This window comes from Pholcus phalangioides, unplaced genomic scaffold, assembly GCF_987345545.1.
Source record: "Pholcus phalangioides strain wild (caught in Gottingen) unplaced genomic scaffold, Ppha-v1.0 ptg000024l_1, whole genome shotgun sequence".
Taxonomy (NCBI): Eukaryota; Metazoa; Arthropoda; class Arachnida; order Araneae; family Pholcidae; genus Pholcus; species Pholcus phalangioides.
The window spans coordinates 25108650-25136372 of record NW_028301616.1 but is presented as its reverse complement, the minus strand read 5'-3'; the positions used below and the strand labels follow the sequence as shown (position 1 = coordinate 25136372).

The following is a 27723-nucleotide window of genomic DNA, read 5'->3' as shown; positions in this document are numbered from 1 at the left end:
GGCTTTTTTAATTTTTGCAGCCTCCTCCTACCCATGGGGAGGGTATGTGACTGGCAAGAAAATGTGACTGGAATGCGCATTCCAGTCAAATTTTCTTGATCACTTATTTCCCCAAATTTACCACCCTGGGCCATGGTCGTAACTGGGACAATGGGACAACTCCGGACGGCAGTTTTTAGGTAGGAGCAAAGAACACCAGTACAAAATTATCGAATTTTAAAGTTGTTGGGGTGGCAAAATAATGTTTGCCCCAGGCGACATAAATCCTAGTTACGGCCCTGCCCTGGGCTTAGGTTTCTTGCCCCCCCCCCCCATAAATATGTCTTTGACTCAAAGTCAATTTTTGGTCATTCACATGCTTTCGCCATCTGTAGGTCACTCAGATGATCAAAGTTGAAAATTAGACCAGTTTATTTTGAGCCACATAGCAAAAGCTTCGTAAGTTTAAATGTTTTCATAAAATAGACTCATCTGTGGTGAGTTTTTCACATGTAGACAAATCGGTAAAGTAAGCCTTATTACTATACTTTAACGAATTTAATCAGAATTTAGAAGAGCTAACACACATTATGTTGTTCTTTCCAGAAATCATCGCCTTGAATCACTAGACCTCCTCTTTCTCTACTTCTTCCACACAAAGCAGATACAAAATTTTAGTTTTTGGGTTATTCAGGAATTTTCCGTATTTGCAGTCACTCATGGAACGTAACCCCCACAAATAATGTGGGTCGTTTGTAATCAATATACAGCAAACCCCCCTCTTGACGGACACCCCTCAAATGTGGTCAATTCTCTTTTACGGCCAAATAATAACTTCCTTGTGTATAATAAAAGTATGCTCTTCAAACCCTTATTGATTCAATAGCAATACTTCAAACCCAATTGATTCAATAGCAATACTTCAAACCCAATTGATTCAATAGCAATACTTCAAACCCAATTGATTCAATAGCAATACTTCAAACCCAATTGATTCAATAGCAATACTTCAAACCCAATTGATTCAATAGCAATACTTCAAACCCAATTGATTCAATAGCAATACTTCAAACCCAATTGATTAACGGTCACCTCTTTTTTATGGATAAATTTATTTGTCGCGCCGATGTCTGCCAAAAGGAGAGGTTTACTGTATCAAGTTAATACTGTACTTGTACAGGGTGACTTTAGAAAGAATCATCTGGTTTCAAAATAATTTATTTCTTCAAAATTAAAAACAGAATGATAAGTAATATGTTGATATAAAGGGCTAAATATTTATGTATTATGAACAATATTATTAATAATCGATTTCAAGCAAAGAATCATTTTGAAATTGGATGACTCTTTCCGAATCAAACTGTATATCAAAACCAAAGAGCCTTACTGCACTTTCAATTTCATAATAAAACAGCATTGTCAATTAAATATTGAAAATTGACTGGATTTCATTCATCACCGATAAATTCCATAAATTGGAACAGCGAGAAGAAGGCATTCCGAAAAATGCTTTTGAAATAGCACATTTACTAACGAAAAATCAGGAATGCTCTAGAAATGCTTCACACACCTCTGACCCAGCCTTTTGGCCATCAGGAATGTTCTGGAAAACTGAGATATATGGTTACTACATATTTAAGGGGATTGCCAATAAATTTCTTGTCAAAGGGGAGAGAGAGAGAGGGGGGGGGGGTTGCAGTTCAACAAGTTTTTGGGAACCACTGTTTTAAAGTAATTTTAATTATAATAAACTCAATGAGACTTCCATTTAGGCTACAATTTCATTTAAAAAAGCAAGGTGAAATAATTATACTGTGTTATTATATAATAAATCATAATATATACCCATTATACTGTGTTATTCGATGCGAGCCATTCTTCCATTTGAAAAAGTCGCTCCTCAAAGAGCAGGCAGACCTACAACACGATACTGACATGAAATGAAAAATTCAAGCATTTCCATCTTTATCTCAGAAAATGGAAGACAGGTGGCAGCATGAATATGAAACAAGCGCAACTCAACAACGTAAATGTATTTACGTTGTTGTGTGGTTCTAATGTATACATTAGAACCACACATACGCTCAGAACACACATTCCATCTCCGGCATGTACAGATTCATTAGAAATTCTATACAGGAATGTGTACAAGGTGCATATATATATATACGGTAAGTAGTAGTAGTAGTATTTTTGAAGAAAAAAAAAATCGTTGTATTGTAGACTCTCAGTAATCTGTCCATGTGCTAGTCCATAGATAGAATAATAGAATATTTATATTATTTAAATGGGTTTTATCAAATCAATTAAGTTCCAGTAATCTGGCACCCCCCGGTCTGACATGTGCCGGATTAGCGAGAGTCTGCTGTATTTCAGATTTTCATGAAAATTTAGATTTTTTGAAAGTGTGTGAAAAAACAATCTGAAACTCATAAGCAGTTTTGTTCAATTTTACAGGCATTTTGCAGGAGACGTATAGGAGTCATGTCTGGTGAGTGGATGGAGTCTTAAATAATAACCTATCATATATTATATGAATTTTTCATTCCAGGTGTTTTATATAGGTTTCATAGCCCTATAGATTTTCATTAGAGCGACCAGAGGTCTTACTAAAATTTTTAATTGTGTTAAGAGATCATTACATAGTTTATGGTTGTTATAATGGCCCCTCATCATTTCATGGTAAACAGCAACTATAGCAAAAGTTTGAAAAAAAATTAGCTTCTTAACCGTCATGGTGGGATTATTTTGTACTTCACACATTGCTAATCTTGCCACTCCTTGAGAAAGAAATGCTTATGGCCCATCTCCTGTTATCATTAACTTACTTTTCATTATTTTGAAACTGCAAAAAACACATGGTTGTTATATAGAGCATCAATGGTATATGTAATATGCATTTGAACCCTGACATAGTGCCTCCCGATTTAAACACCAACACCCCCTGCCCACTCAGGGCCATAAATTTTCTGTGTACAAATCTGTACACATAAAATAACATGTTCTGACTGACATCATCGCTGAGCCGAAGCTGCTGAAGCTATAAATATGAGTTTTGTCCATAGTTTTATTTTATGATGTAAAGGCTCACTAAGAAGGGGTTTTTCCAAATTTGACTCATAAGGGGGGGGGGGGGGTTAAAGGTTATATAAAGAAATCATTCCTGCTGAGGGTATAAATATGAAATTTGGTTAGTAATTTAATTTCATGACATAAAGATTCCATAAGAAGGAATTTTTCACAATTCGACCCCCAAAGTGGTCACGAGGGGTCTCAAATGTTATATGGGGCAATTATTGCTGAGTCAAAATCGCTGAAGCTGTAAATATAAATTTGGTCAGTAGTTTTTATTTTGTAATGTAGACTTACTAACACAAGAGATTTTTCAAAATTCATACTCTAGGGGACTCATGGAGGAGGAGGGGGGGGGGGTAGTTCAAAAATTTTATGGGGGATTAAAGTTATTGGGATGAAAGAGATAAAAGTGATTGAGATCAACACTGATCACAAGCTGCCGAAGATATAAATATGAAATTTGGTCAGTATTATATTTTATAATATATATAGAGACTCGCCAAGATGGAATTTCTAGAAATGCACCCCCAAAGTGTCATGAGGGGTTCAAATGGTATATAAAGGAATTATCGCTGAGCAATTATCAAATTACCAAATCCACACGAGCGAAGCCGTAGGTAACCGCTAGCCTTTCATGTAAGGAAAACAATGGGTTTGATATAAAGCTAAATGTGTAACAGCGCTGAAATTCTTCAAAAGTAACAGTAGTGCTGTAATAAGGCTCTACTTTGATTTGCACCTTGAAGTTGGGAACCACAGAAATCCAACTTCGGTTGTTATAGATTATTGGGTATCCCATAAAACAGGACTTGACAAATCGCAGGTGCCAGGTTGCCTGGCAAACAAAATTTTCTATGTGTGATTTCTGGCTCGGGCAAAAGAAATATACCTGGCTCTTAAAATATTTAGTTGATGCCCATATATTTTCCCAATTTGTCAAGCCCTGCTATAAAATGCAGTTCTAGTGCTAAGGCAAAATGAAACTGAGAGCATGATAGGGACACAACTTAGATCAATAGATTTTTTAACCACACATTTTTTGGAACAGCTTCGGTATAAGGGACACGCCAACTTGGCGACTTTTTTCCGACAATACGTTGACAGCGCCAACGCGCTGTGTTCTGTGTTGCCGTTGTTCTAGAATGTTCTTTCTGTTAAAAATGGTGGTGCTGGTTGTGGTTTTTCCCTGTTCCTAGCATGCCTTTTAAAATTTTCAAACGGGTCTTCTCCCCCTTTCCATATTCTCTCTCTCTATTTTTTCTTCTAAATGATGTCACCTTATAGCCACAGCGTTTTGAATGATTTGAAAAACCGTTGGGAGGTTATATGTACGGAAGGAAGAGAAAATGATCTAATGCAGCGGTTCTGAACTTTTTTTGACTTGCGGAACCCTTGTCAGTATATAATTTCTATGATGGAGCCCTGTTTGATTCAAAGAGCCCTTTTTTCTACATAATTTTTATGGCAGAACCTTGTAGGCCTCTCTTATTTACTTATCTATCAAATTTACTGATTCATTTTATTATTCTCGAGTCACCGCAGGGCCCCTGGGAGGTCCACATGGAGCACCGGTTGAGAACCGCTGATCTAATGTAGTGTGTCGCGCAGATTAATTAATTATTGGATATCTCTCAGGTTTTACCTTTAATATTTTCCAATATTTATTCTTTTCTGCATACAGGATGCCCCTGCATCCTTTTTATTTATTTTATTTAAAAGAATCTGGATTCTGGGAAAGAGAGTCCGGGTTTTAATTTATAATACATAGAATATATTTATTTATACAACATGCAGGACCGTTGTTTATTCAAGAGTGGATACCTTATGTTGTTTTGATGTTTATTCTTAGATAGGGATATTTTATCATCTGCGGTCGTATTAGAAATATTCAAAATACAAATAGTCAGCTTATCTGGATCAATTTTCGTTGTATGATTTTTTATATGTCTATTTTTTCTTTAACTTCTAGGCCAGAAGGAAAATGAGCTTCTCAATCACAGTAAGGTTTCTGTAGAGCTCAACATTCATATGAGGCACATATTATCGCTGAAACGCACCTGCGAACAAAAAGTAATACATGCTTCTATTTCTGTATTTCTGTGAGAAAAAAATTCATTTTGAAAATTAGCATATTCATTTGATTTAAATCAAATTTTATCACTGCTGTAGAACACCATTGATTGGGACTAGGACTTGTTTTAAATTTACTCTTTTAAACATTAATTTTTTTCAACATTGATTACAGTGAGTACTTCTTTTTGTGGGGTAAGAGTTACAGAACTGATAATTTAACATAGACTGGAAGTCACCAAGTGGCTATCCTCCCCCCCCCCCCCCCTCAGAAATACAGTATGTAAATGACAGCTCAACAGAACAGTTCTAAATAAATGCAAGGACACAGGAATAATAACAAAAACAATTTATTATAGATACATGAAAAAAGAGAACTACAACAGGCTGACTAAAGTAGTGGGAAAACGCTGTGAGGGATTAGAAAATACATAAATTGTTGGGGAATCTGTTTTCGCTTAATTAATTTAGGTGCACTGTAATTGTTGGGATTGGCCTATGTTTTGATTTGGGGCGCTGTGGAAAAAGATTTGGTACATAAAAGGTACCTCAAACTGAAAAACATTTTGGGAACCACTGGGTTAAGCAATGGCTGTGCGGTCATAGTGATTTTCTTGAAACAGAGTGATTGGCCATGATCTGGTTGGGGGGGGGGGGGTCATAGTCTGTGACACACTCACATCACTAGGACCAAATGCGAGTTTGAGCCGTTCTCATCAATAAAAAGTCTTGCCACAGAAAACAACAGACCATCAATGGTACAATTATTACTCTTCACTCACAATTTGAAATATAGATGCCAGCACAAAAAATTCACTTACAACACTAGATACACATTCAGACTTGGTGTTTGCCAATACACATCAAAATTCAGTTTTACCCCTCCAAATTTTGTTGAGGAGGGAAAACATTCCTCAATTAATTCTCCTAAGTTTTAGATAATTTTTTAAATGGAGTCATTTCTCACCAATAAAAAGAAAAATTCCCTTAATTTTATAAAAATACTCTTGAAGTAAAAATACGTTTGAAGAGAAGTGAAATCACTCTAGAATTATTTTTTCGGATAACTGTTCAGTCTGTTAGGTACATGCTCGCTTCCAGCTGAGTATGAACCTAACAGTCTGAGCAGTGTTATGCTCACTTCCTGCTGGGTATCAATCCTATGGTATAATCAGCCATAAAAATTTTGCTAATTTGAAAGAAAGAAATTATATATTACCTTGAATCAGAGGTCAATTAGAGGTTCATAAAATCAAGTGTCGGCTGTAATAGTTTCTAACAATAATAATACTCTCAACAGTAATTAAATAAAGTTTATACCTCAACAAATTTTTCTTCAGGAAAAAAAAGTTAAGTTCCTATTGAAATGCTTGGAAGAGAAAGATGAGGTTGTGAAAAAGCTGCAGGAAGAAGCTGCAAAGCTCACAGCACAGCATTCAGCTGATGAACACATCAAGCAAGAATTTTGTCAAAAGTGGGAATGTGTTGATTTGTTTCCTCATTGCAGTTATTTCTGAGTAGAAATGATCAAAAACTGTTGCAATGTTAGCACAGATTATTTAACATTTGTTCCAAAATTGTAGGTTAGTCCTGGTCGATGAGAAATATTGCTGCTTGGAAAAAGAATTTGAAGATATTCAGAAACAGCTCAACTATTGTATGTATTCTATGATTGATACTTGAGTGCTAATCAATTTATTAATCGAGTAGTTCAATATCTAGAAATATTGTGCACAATGATCACAAAAACTCTTTCTAGTACTGTGGTACTTTGGTTCAAGAGCTTAATTTGTTCTATAAATATGCTCATATTCCAAAACATTTGAACTTTCCCATAGGAAATAATCAAAACTCAATTGATTTGTTCCACAACCTTCATGCCAGCTACAATTCTTTTAAAGAAGAATTGCAGGTTGATTTATTTCAAATCATTAATTTTTACTTATTTTATGTTTAAGGCTTGAGTATTGTCTGAATGATATGAAAGAACAAGGGCCTCATTTTGAAATTCTCTCATGAATTATACAGGATTCCTAGTAACCTGGAAGGTCAGGGGAAGTGTAAAATATTTGGCTTAAGTCAAAGGAAGATGCACATATATTTGATAGAAATCAGGGATAAAATTCGGTGACGGAAAAAAGTAACTCAGAGAAATCTCTGAATTATATTGCTCTGGAAATTATCGAGCAGATTTTGCTCGGAATCCATTGAAAAGTGAGAAAGTTGTTCATGGGCTTGTGCTAAGAATCCCACTCCCATAGTCAGTGGCACCTTAATGAATGGACACCCCCAAATCAAACAAGGGCCCTGAACTATTAATAAGTTTACAGTAATAAACATGTGCATACAGTATGCTTTTGTAAATTCAGTTTTTCATTTACATGATAAAGGCAGTTCCGAAGCATGCTTGCACATGGCCCCTGAACTCATTAGAGGCCATTCAAGTATTATGTAAGCACATTTTTAGCCATTTTTGACCCCCTCCTTGTCAGCAAGTCAGCAAAACTCTGACCCCCCCCCCTCTTGTCAGCAAAATTTCATCATCATTGCCCCCACCTCCTAATGCATATTGGTGGGATCAGAAATGTACGAGGGAGGGGGCATAGGGGGCTCGTGCGCCCCCACCCCAGACAGAATTTTTTTTTTTTTAATTCAAAACATTTAAAAAAAAAATTTTAAAAGAAAATACCTTTATATGTTATTATAAATCGATTTCTGTTAATTTAAATGCTATTTGAAGGGTAAGAACTCAAAATTTCTCTTTAAGAAATTCATTGCGACCCACCCTTTCAGCCATATATGGTAAACCCTTGACCTGCTGACCAAATGTGGCCCTGAAGGTTATCTGATGTGGCTTGCCGCCCTCAAACATAATTTTGTAAAAATGAACTAAGCGGCACATTTACAAATCGCTTAAATGACCCGTGGCACAATTCCAGAGCATTTAAGTGGCGCGTGGCATTTTTCAGGTCACTCAAGTAGTGCTCGGCAGACAAAATTAATGAGACCTAAACAAATCTTTTTATGGACTTGTTCTCATCTAGGAGGCTTTGGTGTATATATATATATATATATGCTACTCATATTGCAAGAAATCTCTAGTTTATCGAGTTAAAACTTTAACAATATTTATCCATAGTGTCACACATTTCCTGTTTATCAAGTCAAAACTTACTTTAAATTTTTGCTTGTTTTGCAAAACACTCTTAATCCGAAGTTTGACTTTCATTTCAGAATTAAATTTTATTGCAGGGGTGGGAACTCTGCGCCAAAATTAACTTCTTGCGCCATCCTGCTCCAATAGGGTATTTTCGTATTTTTCTGCGCCAAATAGCGAATTTTGTCTCGGTAAGCCCGGAATTTCGGAAAGGACGTCAGAAAAATTTTGTTACTGCTTGCCGCGAAACGATTCGTTCCGAAAAGAGCGTGTTTTATTCCACTGTACTTCAACTATCGCCGTATTTAAACTATCAGCCCATCATTGGGCTTTCCATCGCGAAACCCCAATAATATCCGTGATCGTGCAACTGAGGATGGTTTGCGATGGTCTTTCAGCTTTAAAGCGCAAAAGCGAGTCTGTTTCCGTTTTCAAAAAAAAGTCGTCACTGGAAGCAGCAGAATTTACTGCAGTCGATCGTCATTGCGTCAAATCCCGATGTTCGTGAAAAAAATATCCCGGGAGGGAAAAGAGCATGTCCGCCGAATTATGATTGCTAATTTAGAAACTTTGCCGAATAACGAGCGTTAAATCGCCAATGTTGCCGAATAACGAGCGTTAAATCGCTAATGTTGCCGAATAATAGGTGTTAAATCGCCAAATAACGAGTGTCAGATCGCCAATCTCGCCAAATAATGAGTGCTGAATCGCCAACCATCGTGTTGATTCTTCCGAAATTCTCTCCCATTTTGCAGCAATTTCTTTCTGAGTATAAACAAATTGAAAACTTGATATAGAAAATTTATAATATCTATAAAGACTAGAAAATGTTTAGCCCATTTGAAGGGCTGCTGTTCCAGACAGCAAATAGTGCCCTCAGTAAGAAAAAAACATCTTAAATAGACTGGTGCGAAAAATGTTATGACAGCCACTCTTTCAAACAAGGTGTCAAAAGCCTGCAACACCAAAAACAAAAACAAGCTGATGAAAAGATGTTTGATAACAAAAGACAGTGCAGTTGTTTTATTTTGAAAAGGGATGAGGGTTAACGAAAATATTGTTGTTAATTTCATTGCTCCAATTTATAAATATCTGCTCCGAATCCTATATTTTGTTTCTCCAAATCCTCAATTTGCTGCTCCAAAACTGCTCAGAATCCTGAATTTTGCTGCTCCAAAGCTTCACCAAAATGGACTTGGTTATTGGCAAGGCTCTAACTAGAAGGAAAAATAAAAAAGATGCATTTTGTTGCCTGGGGCAAGCATACAATTTCATACCTTGGCATAATGTCGAATAAACAAAGAATAATTTTGTGTGATGGGCCCCTCTGTGTGCGTGCGTGCCCGCCCGCCCTTGAATTTAAGTAATATGTGAAAATTAAATTTTCTTAAATACATTTTTAATTTTTTTCCCATCAAATGCTATTTACTTGGGTATAACTGAAGAGTTATTGCTGAGGTAGAACAGAGATTGGTTCATTGCAAAATGTATAAAAATGTGATTAATTTTTACTGCTTATAGGCAATGAATATCGTGCAGTGCTTGATGAGAAAAATTCAAACAAAGAGAACACACTTACTGTAAGTAAAAACAGTTATTAATTTTAAAAAAAAGTTAACTGCGTGATATCAACAATGATATCAGTAGACTTAACTTCTAATGTATTAGTTTATATGTAAAAATCTGATTTTTGAAAATTATTTTATGCCAATTTACTTTGCATTATTTTCTCTAAAAGTGAACTTTCCTATGGTCTTTTTCTTTTTCCAGAAGATGCAATACAATTATTTGAAAATGTCCAAGGTCTTCAATAACAAAACATCCAATTACTTGAAGTCTGGTGAGTAGTTTCAGGAATTGTAGAGTTTGTTAGATTTCTGATCAAAATTGAGATTACATTTCAGTAAGATCTTCCAAGTCCAGACACTTGATTTCTCCCCCCCCCCCCTTCCCCAACTGGTAGCTTGTGTTTTCTTTTTTACCCAAATTCTGTTTCAGCCTTTTCTAATACATCAGCCATTTTATTTCTTTTTGAACCACTTATTGTTGATGTCCACTGGGATTTTCAAGCTTCTGGGAAACAATGATGGCAACTGTGCATCCCAGTGAATGTGATTAGTGAGAAATTCAGCTTTGATCAAAAACTGAAAGCAAAAAAAAAAGATAATTTCATTTCTCCAGTCAACCTCAGTATTTTAGAACTTGTCCAACACTCTTTTTTTTTTTTATGTGATTATCTAAGTGAATTTCTACACATGCTGAAAATGTCAAGTAATGTGGCAGGTACAAGCAGCAAACGGAAACCATAATGTTTTATGTATATATGAGAAAGGTGGAACTTTTTTAAAAAAGCTGAAATGTAGAACACCGGTATGAATATTGTGTAGAGAACATGCAGTTGAAAAAAATCTACCATTAACAATCCACAAAAATAAAAATAAGAAAAAATATTTTTCAGTTTCTTTTCTGGATTTGAGCAATAACTACAAAAGATTTAACAATTAAGAAATTTTTGTTCTATGGATAACTAGTAGCGGAATGTAAATTAGAAATTATGGTTGTAATTTTCCTAGAGTAACTGGATAGAGTTACTATAATTGAATAATTAACCTTGCTCATTGTGTTATTTCTTCTTCAACTTTATTACAGCATTGATATGGTAAAACTTATATTGCTTCTCATTTTAGTCAAGTTTTTGAATGAACAAATGGTCCAGTTGCAGAAGAGTTTGGATTCAGCAACTTCCAATCATAAAAGCAAGGTAATCATTCTTAATGATAATCACATGATGCTTTTTCATTTATTTCTCTTTATGTATTTTTATTGAGTTAATTAGTATCTTAAAATGCTACCAACTTTAAAGAAAAGAAAAACCCTGACAGGCCACTCCATTTTTTTGCAAGTTTTTATTCACATCACTGGCTCATGTGCAATACAATGGTCTGTGGAATGAGAGCTGTACTGTATTGGAAGTATTAATTTACCATAGACATGTATAAGCCAAGTTTTTTGCTTGAAATTTTTTCATATTGGGCTGGAAGGTTGGTCTTATATACGTGTCGGTTTTTGAGGACAAATATTCATATCATATCAGAGTTTTACCAGTAACCCCACGCCCCAAACAAAGCAGGGTTTCAACAAGTCCTCCCATAATGTGGGTTCCTTCTGACCCAGGAAAACAGAGCTATCTTTGTGACATCAGGGGAGGGAGTGCGTACAGAGCTTAGCAATGCACTGAGAATCCCTACGAGTTAGATACAATGGATGGTAATTGTCATGCTGGGTCATCTAATCCTCTTCATGCACTAAGAGTTCTTCAAGTGAGCTAATGCATCAAGACAGAGAGGCATTTTTGTAATTCCTAGAATTTGCCACCCCCTAAACTTTACTGCCCCCTTTGCCCTCCTCTAGTTCCGGCCCTATATTAGGGCCACACATAAACTCAGAACACACATTCTGGCATGTACCAATTTGTTAGATATTCTGCAGAGGAATGTTTATGAAGTGCATATACAATTAAGTAGTAGTAGTCTTCATTTGTTTTCCTAGGATAAAAGCTTGAATAAAACAATAGAAAACCTGAGGCATGATCTTAGCCGTTATCAAGATATGCTGTTCAAAACTGAAGGAAGCCTGATAAGTGAAAAAAATCTGACAAGTGAGTTTTTAACAATGAATAAAATACTGAAAAAAAATTATTTTGTTCGAGTCATTGCATTTTCGTGGCTCAACTCAATAGGCTTTGTGTGATTATCAATTTTGTGCCAGGAAAATTCTTTATTGTAGTATAATACGTTTAAAATTAATTATTGGCTCAACTACTTATTTTATCTTATAACAGACTCAGTAACGGAGAAGCAATTTTCTGATAACCTTTCTAGTGATTAAAAAAAAAATTAATTAAACTAACATTTTGCTCAAAATTAGTTTTTTAGCTTTTGATGCCAAATGGTTAAGACTGGCCAATTCTATTCTTCTTTACCCTTTTTAATAAATTGATTTTGATGGTTTGTTTTGATTTGTTTTCCTGAATAATATTTTTTTTCTTTTGCCTCTCTTTGTGGTAGTAAATCTTAAAGATCAAATTGCTGGCTTAAAAGTTACACAGGATAGTTGGGAAATGAAAGCTAAGGAAAAGGCAGACATCATACAGAAAATGCAGGTCTGTTGTTTTCATTAAAATGACATTTCATTTTTGTCAATCAAATTTTTGTTTTTTCTTTTATTATTATTTATTTTATTACATTTTTGTGCAATAACTAATTGGCGCTTTAGAGTTGTTTCTTTGCTTGAAGATACATTATAGTGCGTGCTGTGAGAATGTAGGTAACTTTCATAAATTTTTCAGAAAGAAATCAAAGTATTGGATGGAAGTTACAATTCTGCCATCAGCTATTCCCATGACTTGCAAAATGCTAATGCTCAATTGAAGGAGGAAGTTCAACATCTCAGTCAACAAAATGTGGAACAAAGACTTGAATTAGAGAAAACTATTTCAGAGATCAAAGGAAATCTTGATGTAGAGCAAAAAAAGTATAAACCTTTTTTTTCCTTTGTTATTGTAAGAACAAAAAGTTATATATGTGGGAAACACATGTATAATTTGTACCATTGGCTTAAAAAATGTTATTTGACATTATTTCATATATCAATTGTATAAACTGAAAACTTGATAAAGTGTTTTTTTCATTGAATTGTTTTAGTCTTGTATATTTCGTTTTTGCGAAAAAAAATATTAATTTTGTTTTTTCTTAGATTCAAAGAAATCAAAAGCGAATATGACAAGTTGAAAACATGTTTTCTTGAACTTGAAGATCAAAAGAGTACGAATTTTTCTCTGTTTTTATATACTGCTTTGTTATATGTATGTGCTCGAAATCAAAATTTTCAGTTGTAAATCATTTTGCATAATACATCGGGTAGGATCAAAAGCAGCTGAAGAAAAAGGAGTGAATAAATAGTGAAACAAAGCTGACGTTAATAAAGTTGTTTTGTTTGAGTTGTTGTGCTTTTTCGTGGCATATCTCCATAGCTTTCATGTGATTTTCAATTTTGTGCCAGTAAAATTCTTCATTGTAGTGTGACGATTTTCAAATTAATTCTTGATTCAACCATTTTCTCCCAAAATGCCTCAGTAACTCATAAGTGGGGCTAGAATTTTTATGACATAAAACTGAACAAATAATGCTCTATAAAAATGTATTTATACCCTAAATATATTAAAATTATGCATAGAGTATTATAAAAGATACAAATATGTCGTATAACGCAAAAAACCTAAAATTTTTCTTTCATATTTCAAGTAACATTACTTTTAGCCGAATAATGTGTGGATGAGGAATATAAATGTAATTTTAACTATTTTCAAACATCAGTTGTTGCCTTGAACAGAAATTCTTCAATTTACTAACAATCACCTATGTATTGTGGTGTTACAACCGAATCAGTGGCACTGCTTTTTCTTTTCAATATTTCACTGTTTCTTTTACCGAATTGAAAGTTTACTGCCTAAAAATATATCCTATGGGGGAAAAAAAGTTAAAAAAAAACAACTTAAAAGTATTAATTTATCTATGAATTTACAATGCTAAAATAGGAGTATAGTCAAACCTCCTCAAGATCATGGAGGAAAGAATAACAGGAGGTGATGTGACCAGCACGTCCGTTGTGAAAGCATGGGGAATCAGGGTTGCCAAATGAAGCCAGTGATCGCTCTGTTAAAAGGACTAAGTAAGCCCAAACAAACCATGGCTTCCCATGCTTTCCTATGAGAAACATCCCAGTTTTTAAAAATCATTTAAAAATTTACTACTCACATTAGGAACTCTATTTTTTCCCTCAAATTCTGTGTATATATTTATTCAATTGAATGAGAGCTTTTACAATTTTAGTTGTTATTTGTTTTCAAATATTAACCTCAACAACATGGAACCTTTTGCAAAAATAACCAAAATTTACCCATATCTTGTGCTACAAAATTTCTTCTCAGCATTTTAATTTTAAATAAATTATGCCAAAGCATGTAACACCTCAGTGCTGAGAGAGACACAATGTTTAAAGACACTTGAACAAGCGGTGTTTGAAAAAATCTGACTTTTTTTTGCAAAAAACATTAGCATATATAATGCCTTCCAGCTGTTTATATTAAAATATTGTAGAAATATTTCCAGTGCAGGTAGAACAAAAACTCGAACACAGACAATTTTATATTTAAAATTCAATTTGACACTGTGTTTTTTGTTAAATTTCCGTACACATACTACTTTAAAAGCAAAGTAATAGGTACAAAATGAAGAGGGAAAAAAACAGCCCAAGTGATTATTTTCCTAAATACTGTAGGCCAGAGAGATGACTTATCGCGGCTCGTAAAAAAAGTTTTTTTTATTTAAAATAATGCTAAGAAAAATATGAACATATGCCTTAAAATGACTGGAAATTATGAAAAATACTCTATCACGTAAAAATAGTGAGATATGTGTGAGAACATAAATAATATCCTGTCATAGTAATCTCAGCCTTACTCGTGTGGTTACATTTCATGCTTTTTTAAGTGGACTAGTTTCTAATGATTTTCCTGAAAATTAATTAACCTAACATTTTGCTCAAAATTAGTTTGTTATCTTTTGATGCCAAATGCTTAAGAATGGCCAACTGTATTTACTTCCCCCACCTTAATAAATGATTTGATGGTTTGTTATTATTTGCCTGAATAATACAGTATTTATTTTTATTTTTATCAGTATTTGTATTCATGTATATATTTTTTCTTTTACCTCTTTTTGTGGTAGTAAATCTTAAAAATCAAATTGCTGGATTAAAAGCTACGCAGGATAATTGGGAGATTAAAGCTAAAGAAAAGGCAAACATTATACAAAAACTGCAGGTATGTTGTTTTTATTCAAAAACGAAGACATTTTACTTTCAATCAAATTTTTTTTTCTTTCATTATTTACTTTATTACATTTTTGTGTGAATACTAATTGGTGATTTAAGAGTTGTTTGTTTGTTTCAAAATTAAAGATATATCACTTAGACGTAGAACAGTAATGTTTTATTGCATAGGTTGGCAAAAATGACTTTGATTATAATCCCTTAGCTTTCCTTTTCTGATCTTTTTTCATTGCTACACTGAATATAGTTCGAGTAGCAGGAAATGTTTATGATGCCAACAGCGATTCAGAATCCTGCCAGTTGTGAAGTATTCTGTGTTTTACTTTTTCCACAAAAATGTGAACACCCAGAAAAAAATCATGTTTGTTTATGGAAAATAAATCTCTAAAATATAATGAACTAGTGTTGTCTGAATGCTACGGAGGTAGGACAAATGCTCGTGAATCCAAGCAATAGTGATCATGGAATAATGCTTTTTGCTATTTTATAAGCATGTTTATAATTGGAAATATGTAATTAGCTCATAGAAAACATGTAAGAAGTTACAAGCATTTTCTTTTAGTTTCAAGCACTGTTCCCTTTAAGCAGCACCTAAGTAGATACGTGTGGCATATTAGTATTCCGTTCACATAAGAAACAGATCTGTAGATGTAAACTAAAAATTAAAGGGAAAATTTTTGAGTCTAAGAATTTCTTAGTATAAATCAAGGATAAAAATATTGACATTGGATATTGAAGGACCGGACACACCCTGCTTCATATTTCGGAGAGATATCAAAGCATTCCCAAAGTATGGGTGTATCCCGAAATTTTATTAAAAGCAAAGTAACATAGCCACTTCAAACAAAGGCAACAAAAAATAAATTGATATAATCATCATGGAAAATCGTCAATCTAAAATCATATTAAAAATAAATGAAATATAAATAAACTATGCCAACGGACAATCAAAATTATCATATGATTATGAGGCGATGGTGTATAGCCATCTAAACTAGTAATCATGAATTAATCAAATGATTGCCAATAAATAATCTTGGTATATAAAATTTTGAATCACAGTGAATCAGCAAATCCCAGTCATTTATGTTGTCCAGCTTCCACATATTAATTAGATTGTCGTCATTGGATCCTCAGCAGTCGTGGTACCCCCCATCCATGGTCACATTCATGATATGGTCACTGCCATGATGACTGATCGTTTATTGAAGTTCACCGTTGTCTTTGCCGCAAGTTGTACTCCCTCACCTGACTGCTGCACTCTTCTGAGGACACACACATGGTGCCAGTGACTCCTCTCTATCTTGGCCACCAGATGTAATCTCTCATCTGACTGCTGCAGTCCCTTGAAGGCACATATGTAAGGTCTGTGTCTCCTCTCAGTTTGGGTACTCCCATAGTCTTGTCGTGAAGCTGATGCAAGTTACCCCCCCCCCCCCAGGAACCTGACAAGACCTGTCAGGTGGTAGAAGTTCATAAGACTACTAAGAGTCCTTATCTTCCAGGCTAAAATAATATAAGACTCTGGCATCTTACCAAAGTGGAACTGGCCCATCTTTTGACACTGTATTGCATAGTGCCAGTGGGATCCAGAAGCACCACAATTACAGGCATAGTGAGTTGAGCACTTAAACTGCTCAAAGTAGACTGAAAATGGGTTGTGCTGTGTGACCACTATTATATTTTCGCTGGGCCAAACATGATGATGCCACCGGAGCCATTGTTGGGTTTTGAAGGCATCTTTTGCCACATTAGTATCAAAACTAGATTCTTCATCATCTTCAGCAGATCCACCAGGAATAATCGACGGGTGAAGCTCCTCGACCATAGATGTCCATCTGGAGTTTGAAGATTAGTAGCCTCCTTAGCAAGTTGATCAGCTTGCTCATTGCCAGCTACTCCAAAGTGCACCTTCACCCAGACCAGCTGTATTCTTGGATTTCCACAGAGAATGCTGCAAATTTCTCTGACATGATAAACATTGACAGCAAAACAGGCAGTCTGAGAAATTGTACAATGTGCTTGACTCAGAATATCAAAAATAAGAAGGAGGGGTTTCATTGAATTTTGTTTTCTGACTAACTTGTGATAATGCACACTTCCAACCAAGTATGTCAACTCTGACAAGGATTAGTATCATTGTTGCTGAGCTTTCTCATGTTAACAAAATGCATTTTGTAATGAATTATTTTTAATCTACTTTTTTAAATGTGTGATGTGTATTATTACTTGATTCATTTGTTTACTATGCACATACTTTATATCAAGGGTGTTAATGCAATGCATTAAATGTTTAATTTTTTGTATCTTTGAATGTCTGAAAAATTTTTTCCTTATCTTAAAAGAGCATAGTCAGGCTTATGGCGTTTGACCATCAACTGTCAGTTGCCAAATGTTAAGTGGTTATTTATTTCCTGTTTTACCTCTGTGCGTGTGCTGTGGGTAACTTTCATAAAAGGATGAAATTTTTTAGGAAGAAATCAAAGAATTGGATGGAAGTTACAATTCTGTCATCCTTTTCTCCCATGACTTACAAAATGCTAATGCTCAATTGAAGGAGGAAGTTAAACATCTCAATCAACAAAAAGACGAACAGAGGCTTGAATTAGAGAAAACTATTTCAGCAATCAAAAGGGATTATGATGTAGAGCAAAAGAAGTAAAAACCTGGTTTTTCCTTTGTTATTGTAAGAACAAAAGGTTGTTATAAAGGAAGATAAAAGATTTAGATAAGATTTAAAAAAAGATTGAAAAAATAAGAAATGTGTGGGTAATATGTGTATAATTTTTCTCACCAGCTCAAACAATGTTATTTGACATTATATTACACCTATACTTTATAGGAACTGAAAGTGAAGACTTAGTAAAGTTAAAACTTTTTTTTTCATTGAATTGTTTTAGCCTTATGTATTTATTCTATTTTTCATTCTGTTCAGAAAATTTAATGCTCATCGTATTTTCTTGAATGTTTTTAGTATGTCTCATTGGTTCAGTGAGATGATTAATATTATTTATATAATTTTTTATGTTAAATTTTTTTTTTAATTTTGTTACTTTTTTCAGATTCAAAGAAATCGAAAGTGAATATGATAAGTTGAAAACATGTTTTCTTGAACTTGAAGATCAGAAGAGTATGAATTTTTCTCTATTTTTATATATCATAAAAGATATATTGCTTCATTATATGCACGTGCTTGAAATAATTATTTTCAGTTTTAAATCATTTTGCATAACATCAGGTAAGATTAAAAACAGCTAAAAAAAATATTATTACTAAATACAAATACAAAGATCACAATAGGCAAAGTGCAACGAGGTGATTGAAGAAAAGATGCCCATTAAAAAGTATGAATATAAAATATATCTGAAATACAGCGACTTAAAAAGAAAAGAATAATAATTATCACAAAAAACTAATTGTTATGATAAAGTATAATACACTCCCCCCCCCCCATAAAAAATTTATGGTTGTCTTATCTAAGTATAGATAAGACAACTTCAATTTATTCCAATATGTTTATCATATTTCTTTTTGAATGTGTCTATTGAGGTGAAGCTTATGAGAGACACCTGGTGGTAAGCTATTCCATTTATTCACAACCCTGTTAGGAAAAAATTCCCTTCGATACCACAACCTAAATTTGTCCTTGTCATCCCCTTGTCAAAACACTGGATCGATAGTGTATTAATAACTCATTGCCCATTTTATCCATCCAATTGAAAATTTTAAACACTTTGATCTCCCCCTCGACACCCATGTTCTTCTAATGTAAATATATTTTAAAAATCATATCTTTTTCATAGCTCAAGCCCTCTGCACCAACAAGAGCATGCATAGCACTTCTCTGCACCCCTTGAGCAGTTCTATGTCCCTCCCCTCTGCAGGTAATATACTCATAATATGCTTTTGATCAATTACATTTACAGCAGATGGTATTCTTTAAATTCAGCTTGACTTCACTATGGTATTTCTGGGTGATTTGATAATATTCTTTATATGTTATTATATTTTGGTTATTTGTTTTAAATGTGATATTCATATTTCATGATATTCATACATTTTTTTTTCTTCTTTTGTGTATTTTGGGTAAATATTAAGTCTATATTAAGAACTCGTGTTTATATTATTCATATGTAATTTTTATAGCACCTCCGCCATTGCATGAGAATATTCTTTATTGTTTATATTGCAATTTTTAACATATTCATTTTTTGTTAATTATACTATTTTTATATGTAACTACTACCTTTTTTAATAATATCACTGTACTATATTTTTTAAACCTATTCATTGTAACAACCAGTATGGGACATCTGTCTCCTTGGTTGCCAATAATATAATATAACATGTATTCACACAAATTTTAAAATAAATTTTAATTGAAATTGAAAATTGAATTGAAATTGAAATTGTTTTATGAAAAGATTCTGCTGCTTGTCAGGCAAGTGGTTACTGCACTGACCTCTGGTCCAACAGGTCTGGGTTCAGATTGAAGGGATGGTTTATAACAGGGGTGGCCAACAGCCGGCCTGTGAGGAGATTTTGTGTGGACGCAGCCAAGTATAATTACTGTGTACTAACCACTGCTATAAGTTACTGTGTTGTATTTATTTTCTGATTATTATTTGAGCTATTGGTTTCAACAGCAGACCTGATTAACAGAATGTTTACATATTTCTCGTCACGAATAGTAACTAACTATATTCTCATCACACTGCCTTTTCAAACACACAAATTTCTTGTACAATGTTTTTTATGGGTTTTTTTCTGTCACTTTGTTGGACAAGTTGCCTGTTGTGGCCTCTGTATTTTTAGCTGAATGCATATTTGGTGTTCTGCTCACTGTGACAAAACTTTTTTGAAATGAATGCCAACTTATGGTGGCACCTTATAACTTCAACTGAACACATACCCTAATAATACCAAAGAACAAAACTGTGTCATACTTGATGGACATTTGTAGCATTTGTGCTATTTCTTATTAAATAGGAACTCCACGGAGACAGAAGAAAATATCGTCATAGACAGGTTTCACTGTAAATATTTTTTTAATTAATTTGTAAAAAATATTTTTTAAATATATATATATATATATATATATATATATATATATATATATATATATATATATATATATATATATATATAATATTTTTTTAAAAATTCTTAAATGTGTGTAGATGCGAGTAGAAAAATCTACATTTTTATACATAAATGGGGCAAACAACCCCCTCCAAATCTTAAGCTTTCATTATAGATTTACTTGATTTTTCATCACTGCAGAGTGTACACAATATTTTTTCTCTAAGCAGCAAAATTTGTGTCTGTGAGTTGTAAGTTGGAAAATAGAAATTTGTAAAAACCTGTCTGTTTATAAACCGGAGGTTTGTGAACTTGAGTGTCAGCTGTAGTTACCTTCACTCAGTGCCGTCTTAACGGCATGTGTCCACCCCGACGCAGCCCAGGGGCCTCAAAAAAATATGAACTAATTGTAATTTTTGAGAATTTTCCAGGTGGAGTCTCAGAAAAACCAATTTGCCCAGGGCCCATGATACTCTTAAGATGGCCATGCCTTCACTTTGAGTAAACTTTAGCACTTTAACCACTTCCATTAAACTTACTGCAATTTATCAGAGAAAAATACATTGGTTAATCTTTTATTTGCATGTGCTCACAGAATATATTTGCAAATTTGTACCGATCTATTTGATTCATTTTATAGGGCAACTTGAAGGTGAGCTGCAAAAAAGATGTACAAAGGAAATGGAGCAATCAGCTCTGGTGAGTTTAGTTTCATCTCCTATGAAAAAGACTATACATGTATCCCTTGCTTTATGGGATTTTGCTATAACAAATACAAATAGAAATCCCTAACAAGATTTTTAAAAGTTAATTTTAGGAATTTCAATCCACTAAATCCAGCTTGGAATTTAACTTTTATCGTGGAAATCGGCTTATAAATTGTGGAGACATATATATAACTTCTTTAAATCCTTTGACGACAAAATATGTTGGAGTTGATGATGTAGCTTAGGCGAATGTGAGAGAAATTTTCGAATATAACTCACCAGATCTCACTGATGAACGACGTTTGATAACACATTGACAATACCATGAGAAATTTAATTGAAAACAAGCAGTTCCAGTAAAACTAAAATTTTCATATTTTCAAGAAATATGCGGAATAACTTTACTATTAAAGTAAAGGAGATGAGAAATGCTGTCTGTCAACCAAATCTGAACTTTTCATTAGAAAAGAGTTTTCAGCCTATCATACCAGGCTCTTCAGGAAAGAAAACACATCCACACTTACTAGAACTGAACATCCACACTTACTTTCTGAACTAATCAGAAGTAGTGAAGACAGAAAACATAAATTTAATTCATTCCTATTGCCTAAATTCACAGGTTTGAATAATTAATTCATTAAAAAGAAACTTCCTTTGCTGTCGGGTTAAATTTTTTTAATCATTGTGAAAAAAAGCCAATCCTCCTTTCCTTAACTTTCCCATGTTAAATTCAACTCACTTTATACAATTTCATCTTACACGACTATTTTGTGGAACCAATTAATCTCGTTAAGTGAGGGATGCCTGTATACGATTGGTTTTTGTGAAATTTGATGGATTTTGAAAATATTTTATTTTCCTTAGGAAACTGAAATGAAGCTACTACAAGAAAATCTTCGAAATCTTCTGGGAGAAAAAGAGAGTTTGTTACATGAAGTAGAAACATTCAAATTGAGGTTTGAGTCTGTAATGTAAGAAAACATTTATTTGAATTTTATCCTTAAAGTTAAATGATGAAAAACTATTTTTTATCATCAATCACATGATTCATATGAGGTGTTGAACAGGTCCGTAGCCATAAATTTAGTTTGGAGGGGAGTCACTTTCATTTTGGGGAGTATCAAAGTGATAGAACAATAGACAGCCATCTCTTTCCCTTTTTTTCGGTCATTTTCTCATATTTCCCTCCTTCGCTACAGCCTTGGGTTAAAGTCACCTCTGCATGCTCTTCCGTTGCATATTTGTGCAAGTATTTACATATACTTTTATAAGCAAACATTTGTTGAGAATCCTTCCTCAAGATGCTTGAGGCTGATTTTCCTAGTTTTTTTTTTTTTCATTTTTCTACCTCTTTTCATATTTCCAAAGTTGTGATTCTATTGTTTTTTAATTAGCAATTTAAAAAAAACTGGACTAATCAATATCTGGACAAGTCAATATTTTGGTTGATGATACTATGTATTTTCCCCCTTCTCTAAAATTTTAATAGTAAATGCATTTGCTACATAATCATAGTGTTCAGATTTTGCCAGTTTTTTTTTGGGTTTCATCTTTCCTGAGAATATTCAATTTCACAAACAATTTTGAGAATGATACAATTTAGTGAAAGTCCCTGTTTTTGAAAAAAGATTTCATAAAATAATTAAAAGAATTTGATTTATTCTTCACATCATCTAGTAATAAATATTTGTAAACTTTGGACTTTTTAAAAAAATAAATTTAGGAATGAAAAAGAAGCATTAGAAAAGACCTTAGCAGAGAAAATGGAAGATCACTCAAAATCAAAACAAGACAAGAAATTACTCAAAGAAGAAGCGAAATCACAAGAACAAGATGTAAGAATTTTATTATCATATACTGAATATCTGGAACACACTGTTATTTCTGACTAAAAAAATATACTTGATCCATTTCTCAAAAATTTCCTAAATGTTTTTTTGAACAGAGTTACATCGAGACCCCCTATATCATTGATTCTCATAGTGCACATCAGGGCTCCTAGGGACGTTGCCAACCTTTGGCAGTGGCATCGCTAGGAGTTGGTGTATTGATGTGTGCCCATTCAGTGCTTTGAAGTGGTTCTTTTCTAGACTTTTCTGGGGAGCCACGAATAAATGTAATAATAATAAGAGAGCAGTGGGTGACAAAAGTTTGAGAACCACTGCACTATATGGAGCATTCATTGTTTGAATATTCCTTTGTTAATTTTCTTCTGTACAATTCGTTTTAACCGCAACAAACCACAGAGTCGGGCCACATTTGCAACAGAAAGTCTTTATTACAATACAAAATGTAAAATTCAGCTAAAATTATTAGCAGTGTATTGACTTCAGACTTCAACCTCATCCACTCAGTTCCTCCATTACAACTATCCTTTGTTCTAATCCTCCTATTGTTTTTGAAAACATATCGTTTCTCAAGATCCTGCATCTTAGGATGTATTTTTATCCTTCTCAACTTCATGTCTTTTAATAAATCCCCTATCTTTTATATTAATAGAATTTATTTCTGTATGAGTTGTAAATATAAAGAAAAGATTACAATAATGTAAAGCTTAAAATAATGTAAAATCCTGATAAAGTGATACTCACGAGACCAGCAAAAATTATTGTTGAATTTAGGATACTTGAATTGAATCCGCAAATTTATTCCGATTAGTTAGCTTATTTTTTTTTTATCATTATTCATCTTTTTTTTAGAAATAACAGAAACATATGGTCAACAATTTTATTACAGCCTTATTTTAATAGTATTTATTTTTTTAATGCAATATTTCACTAAGAAGTTCCCAAGTGATCTAATAAATCAGAAAAATAATCAATTCATTCCAGTTTCTATCGCCATCAGTCACAATTAGGCAGATAAGCAAGATTGTATTATACTTTAAAATTCTTGATAGGAATTAAAAAGACGCGTAGGGATTCGAAAGAGGATCATTAACATTCAAAAACTTAAATCTCATGTTACATGTGGAGTATAGTTGAGCTTGTGTGTTTTATATGATCATTCGGTTTTTCATGTGACCAGCTCTAGTCAATGTCAATTTTTAGAAATGAAAAATAAAAGAAAGCTATAATAAATATATATTTTCTAATAAATGCAGTAGAAAAACATAACATGGGAGTTGACTTGTGCTTTTGTAATAAAACTCAATGTCGGAACGGTACAAATGTGCTACATTTTAAAACGAAAAAAATGAAGAAATGATTGATGAAATTAGAATCAAGCAGGGAAAGTTTAACTTCTGGAGACAGAAGGACTTCTGTTGACGTAGTTGTTTAAAACACTTAACATTGATTGATCAATTTTTTTTTTTCAAAAGATAGAACTGCTTTTGTATTTTATTGTTTCAGTCATGTATTTGTGCAACAAGTATCAAAACCTCAAACTTCTCTTTATAATTGTATTAAAATTGTACGTATTTATTTGGAAGGGAAGTGATGATTCCAAACTGACATAAGTGTTATAAGGAATTTTTTTGGGATAGTGTGTCTGTTTGTGTGAGATCTTATTTACACTGTCATTTAGATTGGAGAACTAAAACGAATGGACAAGAAACTGATGGAGGACAAATCTTCGGGTGAAGCAGCTCAAGGACCCTATTCAATTGAAAATTATGGACAAATTCCTGAAAAGAATTCCTCGGAAAAGTTTTATCAAATGAAATACTATCAACTTCAGGTACAAATTGAATACTCTTGAATGTTGCCTTCTTATCGTTCTGATTGTACATTCTCATGCACCACTTTATTCTTATATAAGTATTTTTTTTTCTGATTTACACATTATACAGGTAGTTTCATGAAGATAGTCATAAAATAGGATGCACAACCTTTTCAATCTGCAGGCCACAAATCGATGTACCTATTGTATTTTGTGGATCAATTTTTTTCTTTACAGACACTTCGTACTGTGGATGGGGTTTCTTTGCAGGCTGGAGGTTGTGCACCCCATGTCATAAAAGAATTAAAACTACATGGTCGATTCTAACATTAAAATAAAAAATGTAAGTAAAAAGAGGGAAATTTCAGCTGTCATAGTTGCACCTCTGTAAAATAATAATATGGGGAGGGGGAAAGAAAATAAAAAAAAATTACTTGTTTATATGGCCCTCAAACAAAAAGTCAATCAGTAAAATTTGTAGTTTTCTTCATTATACTAAAATAAATTTACCATGTAGTGTTTTGATGAAAATTTGCAGAGATATGGTTGATTGAAATTTTTGATTTCCGCTACTTTTTTATGTGCTGAAAGGACAAGAAGATACTCGTAAAGTATCAAAACTCGAAAATTTTAATCATTCGTATCTCAATGAGCTTTTTCTTCAAATGCGGGTAAATTTTTTTCCACACAATAGAGTAAGGACTAATTTTATAAATTGACATAGTTTCTATTAGGGTGGTAATATGAGAACTTAAAAAATCGTGATATTTCCCCAATCATCACACAAACAGGTCACACTTTTACTTGTGTGTTTTTTTTTGTTTTTTTTTGCTGATCATTTTCCATATTTTACTTCAATTTTAGAATCAATTGTATAGAAATTTTTATTCCTTTCAGGCACTTTTCCTGTACATTTTTAGTGTGTTTTATCTGTTGTACTAAATAGCCTTCAAACTCAGTAGGTATATGCAAACAGAATAAAATTGTGTTTCAGAAAATGTTTTGTTTTTCTTTTCACAGAAACAATACAGTGAAGAGATGATGAAAACAGGACGCGAGATTTACTTCTTGAAAGATAACCTCAGTCTTATGAAGCAAAAGGTGATTTTAAAAGAGGTAAAATATGCTTACTGAATCATTTTTGACCTGTGAATATTTTAAATGGAATAAATAATAATGTGCCACATTCTCGTGTATTTTGTGGCATGCTGGAAAATAACTGAATTGACCAGCATGCCAAGAAAACCTGAAACCTTTTCTCAGAACTAGACTTTTTGTAGTCTAGGTAATTTTTTCTTCATTTTTTTTAAATATGCTAGCTTATAATCCTCTTTAATTTGTAATTTAAAATTCAGCACTTATTTGTGTGGTAATCTCAGTACAACTTCACCTTGAAGGCATTCCTTGTACATTTGCAAAACAAATGCAATGATGGGGTCCTTTATAAAAATATCTGGTTATCCATTGAAACTTTCAGCAATTTCAAAACATATTTTTTTAAGGTGATTTGAAATCATAGTGTCAATTTGTGTATCGCAAACATGTTTGATTTCTAGCTATGATTGGAAATAATTAGTGTGAATGGTGGCGAGGATATACAATTGAGTTCAGATTGAATGTTTATTCAAAATTTTGTTTAATGGAAATACTAGTAGCAAATCTAATATTTAAGTACTTGAGTATACCATGGGCAAGTGTTCAAGATTTGTTGAAAAAGAAAGATCAGTTAGAAAAATTGATTAATTGGTAGAAATTACCTACTAGCCAGAGAGGGACTCTTTATCCAGTTTTCAGTTGCCGATTAGAAGATGAAATAATTTGCTAATTATTGTTTACATTATCGTCAATTAGCTGAACTTATCAATTTTTTAAAGAAATTATAAAAAAAAGTTTTTCTTTTAACTTGAGTTAGCATAAAATTCCTTGCATAGCGACCGCTTTCAATACAGATAAGCCCTATGATGATTTAATTCTTCAAATAGATGGGTCACTGGAAAAGTTTCATACAAAAATATCAGGTAAATTGATTTTTACAAGTGCTGGACAAAAATTAAAAAAAATCATGCAAAAGAGTTTTGCCTAAAATTGCCACTTTTATTTGAAAAATTACTTCAAAGAATGGAAACAAAATGCAGGTTTGCTTTCTGAGAAAATGATTAATAAGGTGATTCAATTTAATAAATATGAATGGTATCAAAATGCCTTAATGTCATAATCTTATTTTATCTGGTATGTCAGCAATCGCCAACTATTCAAAATCTAAAATCTGGTGCCCCTCTATTTTCTCAGCATGCTGAATTATGGGTAGGAGTATGGTGTATATAATTTTAATGGTAGTAAGTTTAATCAAAATAATTTTTAATGGTATAATAAATAAGTTTAATTAATGAATCTTTTTAAATTTTACCATACATTGATATATCTCTGTAATTTATGAATATGCATAGGCTGAAATATGTAGGTTGAGGGGAGAGATTCATCAGTCTGAAAAAGGGCCAGAGAAACAATCTGTCCAAGAATGTGATGATGCAGACGATTGCTTTATCACCAGGATGCAAAACAAAGAAAATTCAAACGTATGTACATGTTATGCCAGTCTGCACATCAAGTAATCATTTGATTTCTCTAGCTTTTCTTTTTAAAACACTTATCTGAAAAATTTGTTTAAAAATTTAATAATTATTCTGGCTTTATTTTGTGTGTGTGTGTGTGTGCTTTCAGAATGTGTTTTTACCACACGTTTTTCTAAATAATGATTCTAAAACTAAAAATTCTTATTTTCTATAAGGCTGCTGTTGGAATTGAAAATAGTGAGAATCTCATGGCTGATGTTCTGAAATGTTCAACGAAAAAGAGAAAAAGCGTATCTCTAATCTCAGTTGGCAGCACTTCATGCAACAAGAAAGAAAAGTCTGTTAAAGTAATTATCCTCTCATTTCTAGTTATTTTTTTGTTGGAGTCATTTGTGTACAATATTTTCTAATTGTTTGAGTTAAATGAGTGATTGAGTTGAGTGATGCATTAAAATGCATCAGAATATAATTTAATTAATCAATAATTCCAGTTAACTCATCTATGTTTGTCAAACTTTTGAAATAC

General features: G+C 33.0%; 1 protein-coding gene across 1 annotated transcript in view; it reads left to right on the top strand.

Annotated features, from left to right (window-relative positions):
- The window catches only part of LOC149069076 (uncharacterized), a 29346-nt gene that overhangs the window by 411 nt on the left and 1212 nt on the right, over positions 1 to 27723 (top strand). Inside the window, exons 2-23 of the mRNA XM_089250958.1 lie at positions 2437 to 2470; positions 5024 to 5124; positions 6465 to 6598; positions 6708 to 6781; positions 9803 to 9861; positions 10052 to 10121; positions 10969 to 11042; positions 11831 to 11939; positions 12349 to 12443; positions 12630 to 12814; positions 13037 to 13104; positions 15070 to 15164; positions 17646 to 17830; positions 18235 to 18302; positions 18976 to 19056; positions 20895 to 20953; positions 21826 to 21932; positions 22685 to 22796; positions 24490 to 24642; positions 25645 to 25740; positions 27072 to 27200; positions 27413 to 27544. Of these exons, the coding sequence (XP_089107084.1) occupies positions 2464 to 2470; positions 5024 to 5124; positions 6465 to 6598; positions 6708 to 6781; positions 9803 to 9861; positions 10052 to 10121; positions 10969 to 11042; positions 11831 to 11939; positions 12349 to 12443; positions 12630 to 12814; positions 13037 to 13104; positions 15070 to 15164; positions 17646 to 17830; positions 18235 to 18302; positions 18976 to 19056; positions 20895 to 20953; positions 21826 to 21932; positions 22685 to 22796; positions 24490 to 24642; positions 25645 to 25740; positions 27072 to 27200; positions 27413 to 27544 (2193 nt within the window). The 5' untranslated portion in view covers positions 2437 to 2463. The remainder of the gene's footprint in view (positions 1 to 2436; positions 2471 to 5023; positions 5125 to 6464; positions 6599 to 6707; positions 6782 to 9802; positions 9862 to 10051; positions 10122 to 10968; positions 11043 to 11830; positions 11940 to 12348; positions 12444 to 12629; positions 12815 to 13036; positions 13105 to 15069; positions 15165 to 17645; positions 17831 to 18234; positions 18303 to 18975; positions 19057 to 20894; positions 20954 to 21825; positions 21933 to 22684; positions 22797 to 24489; positions 24643 to 25644; positions 25741 to 27071; positions 27201 to 27412; positions 27545 to 27723) is intronic.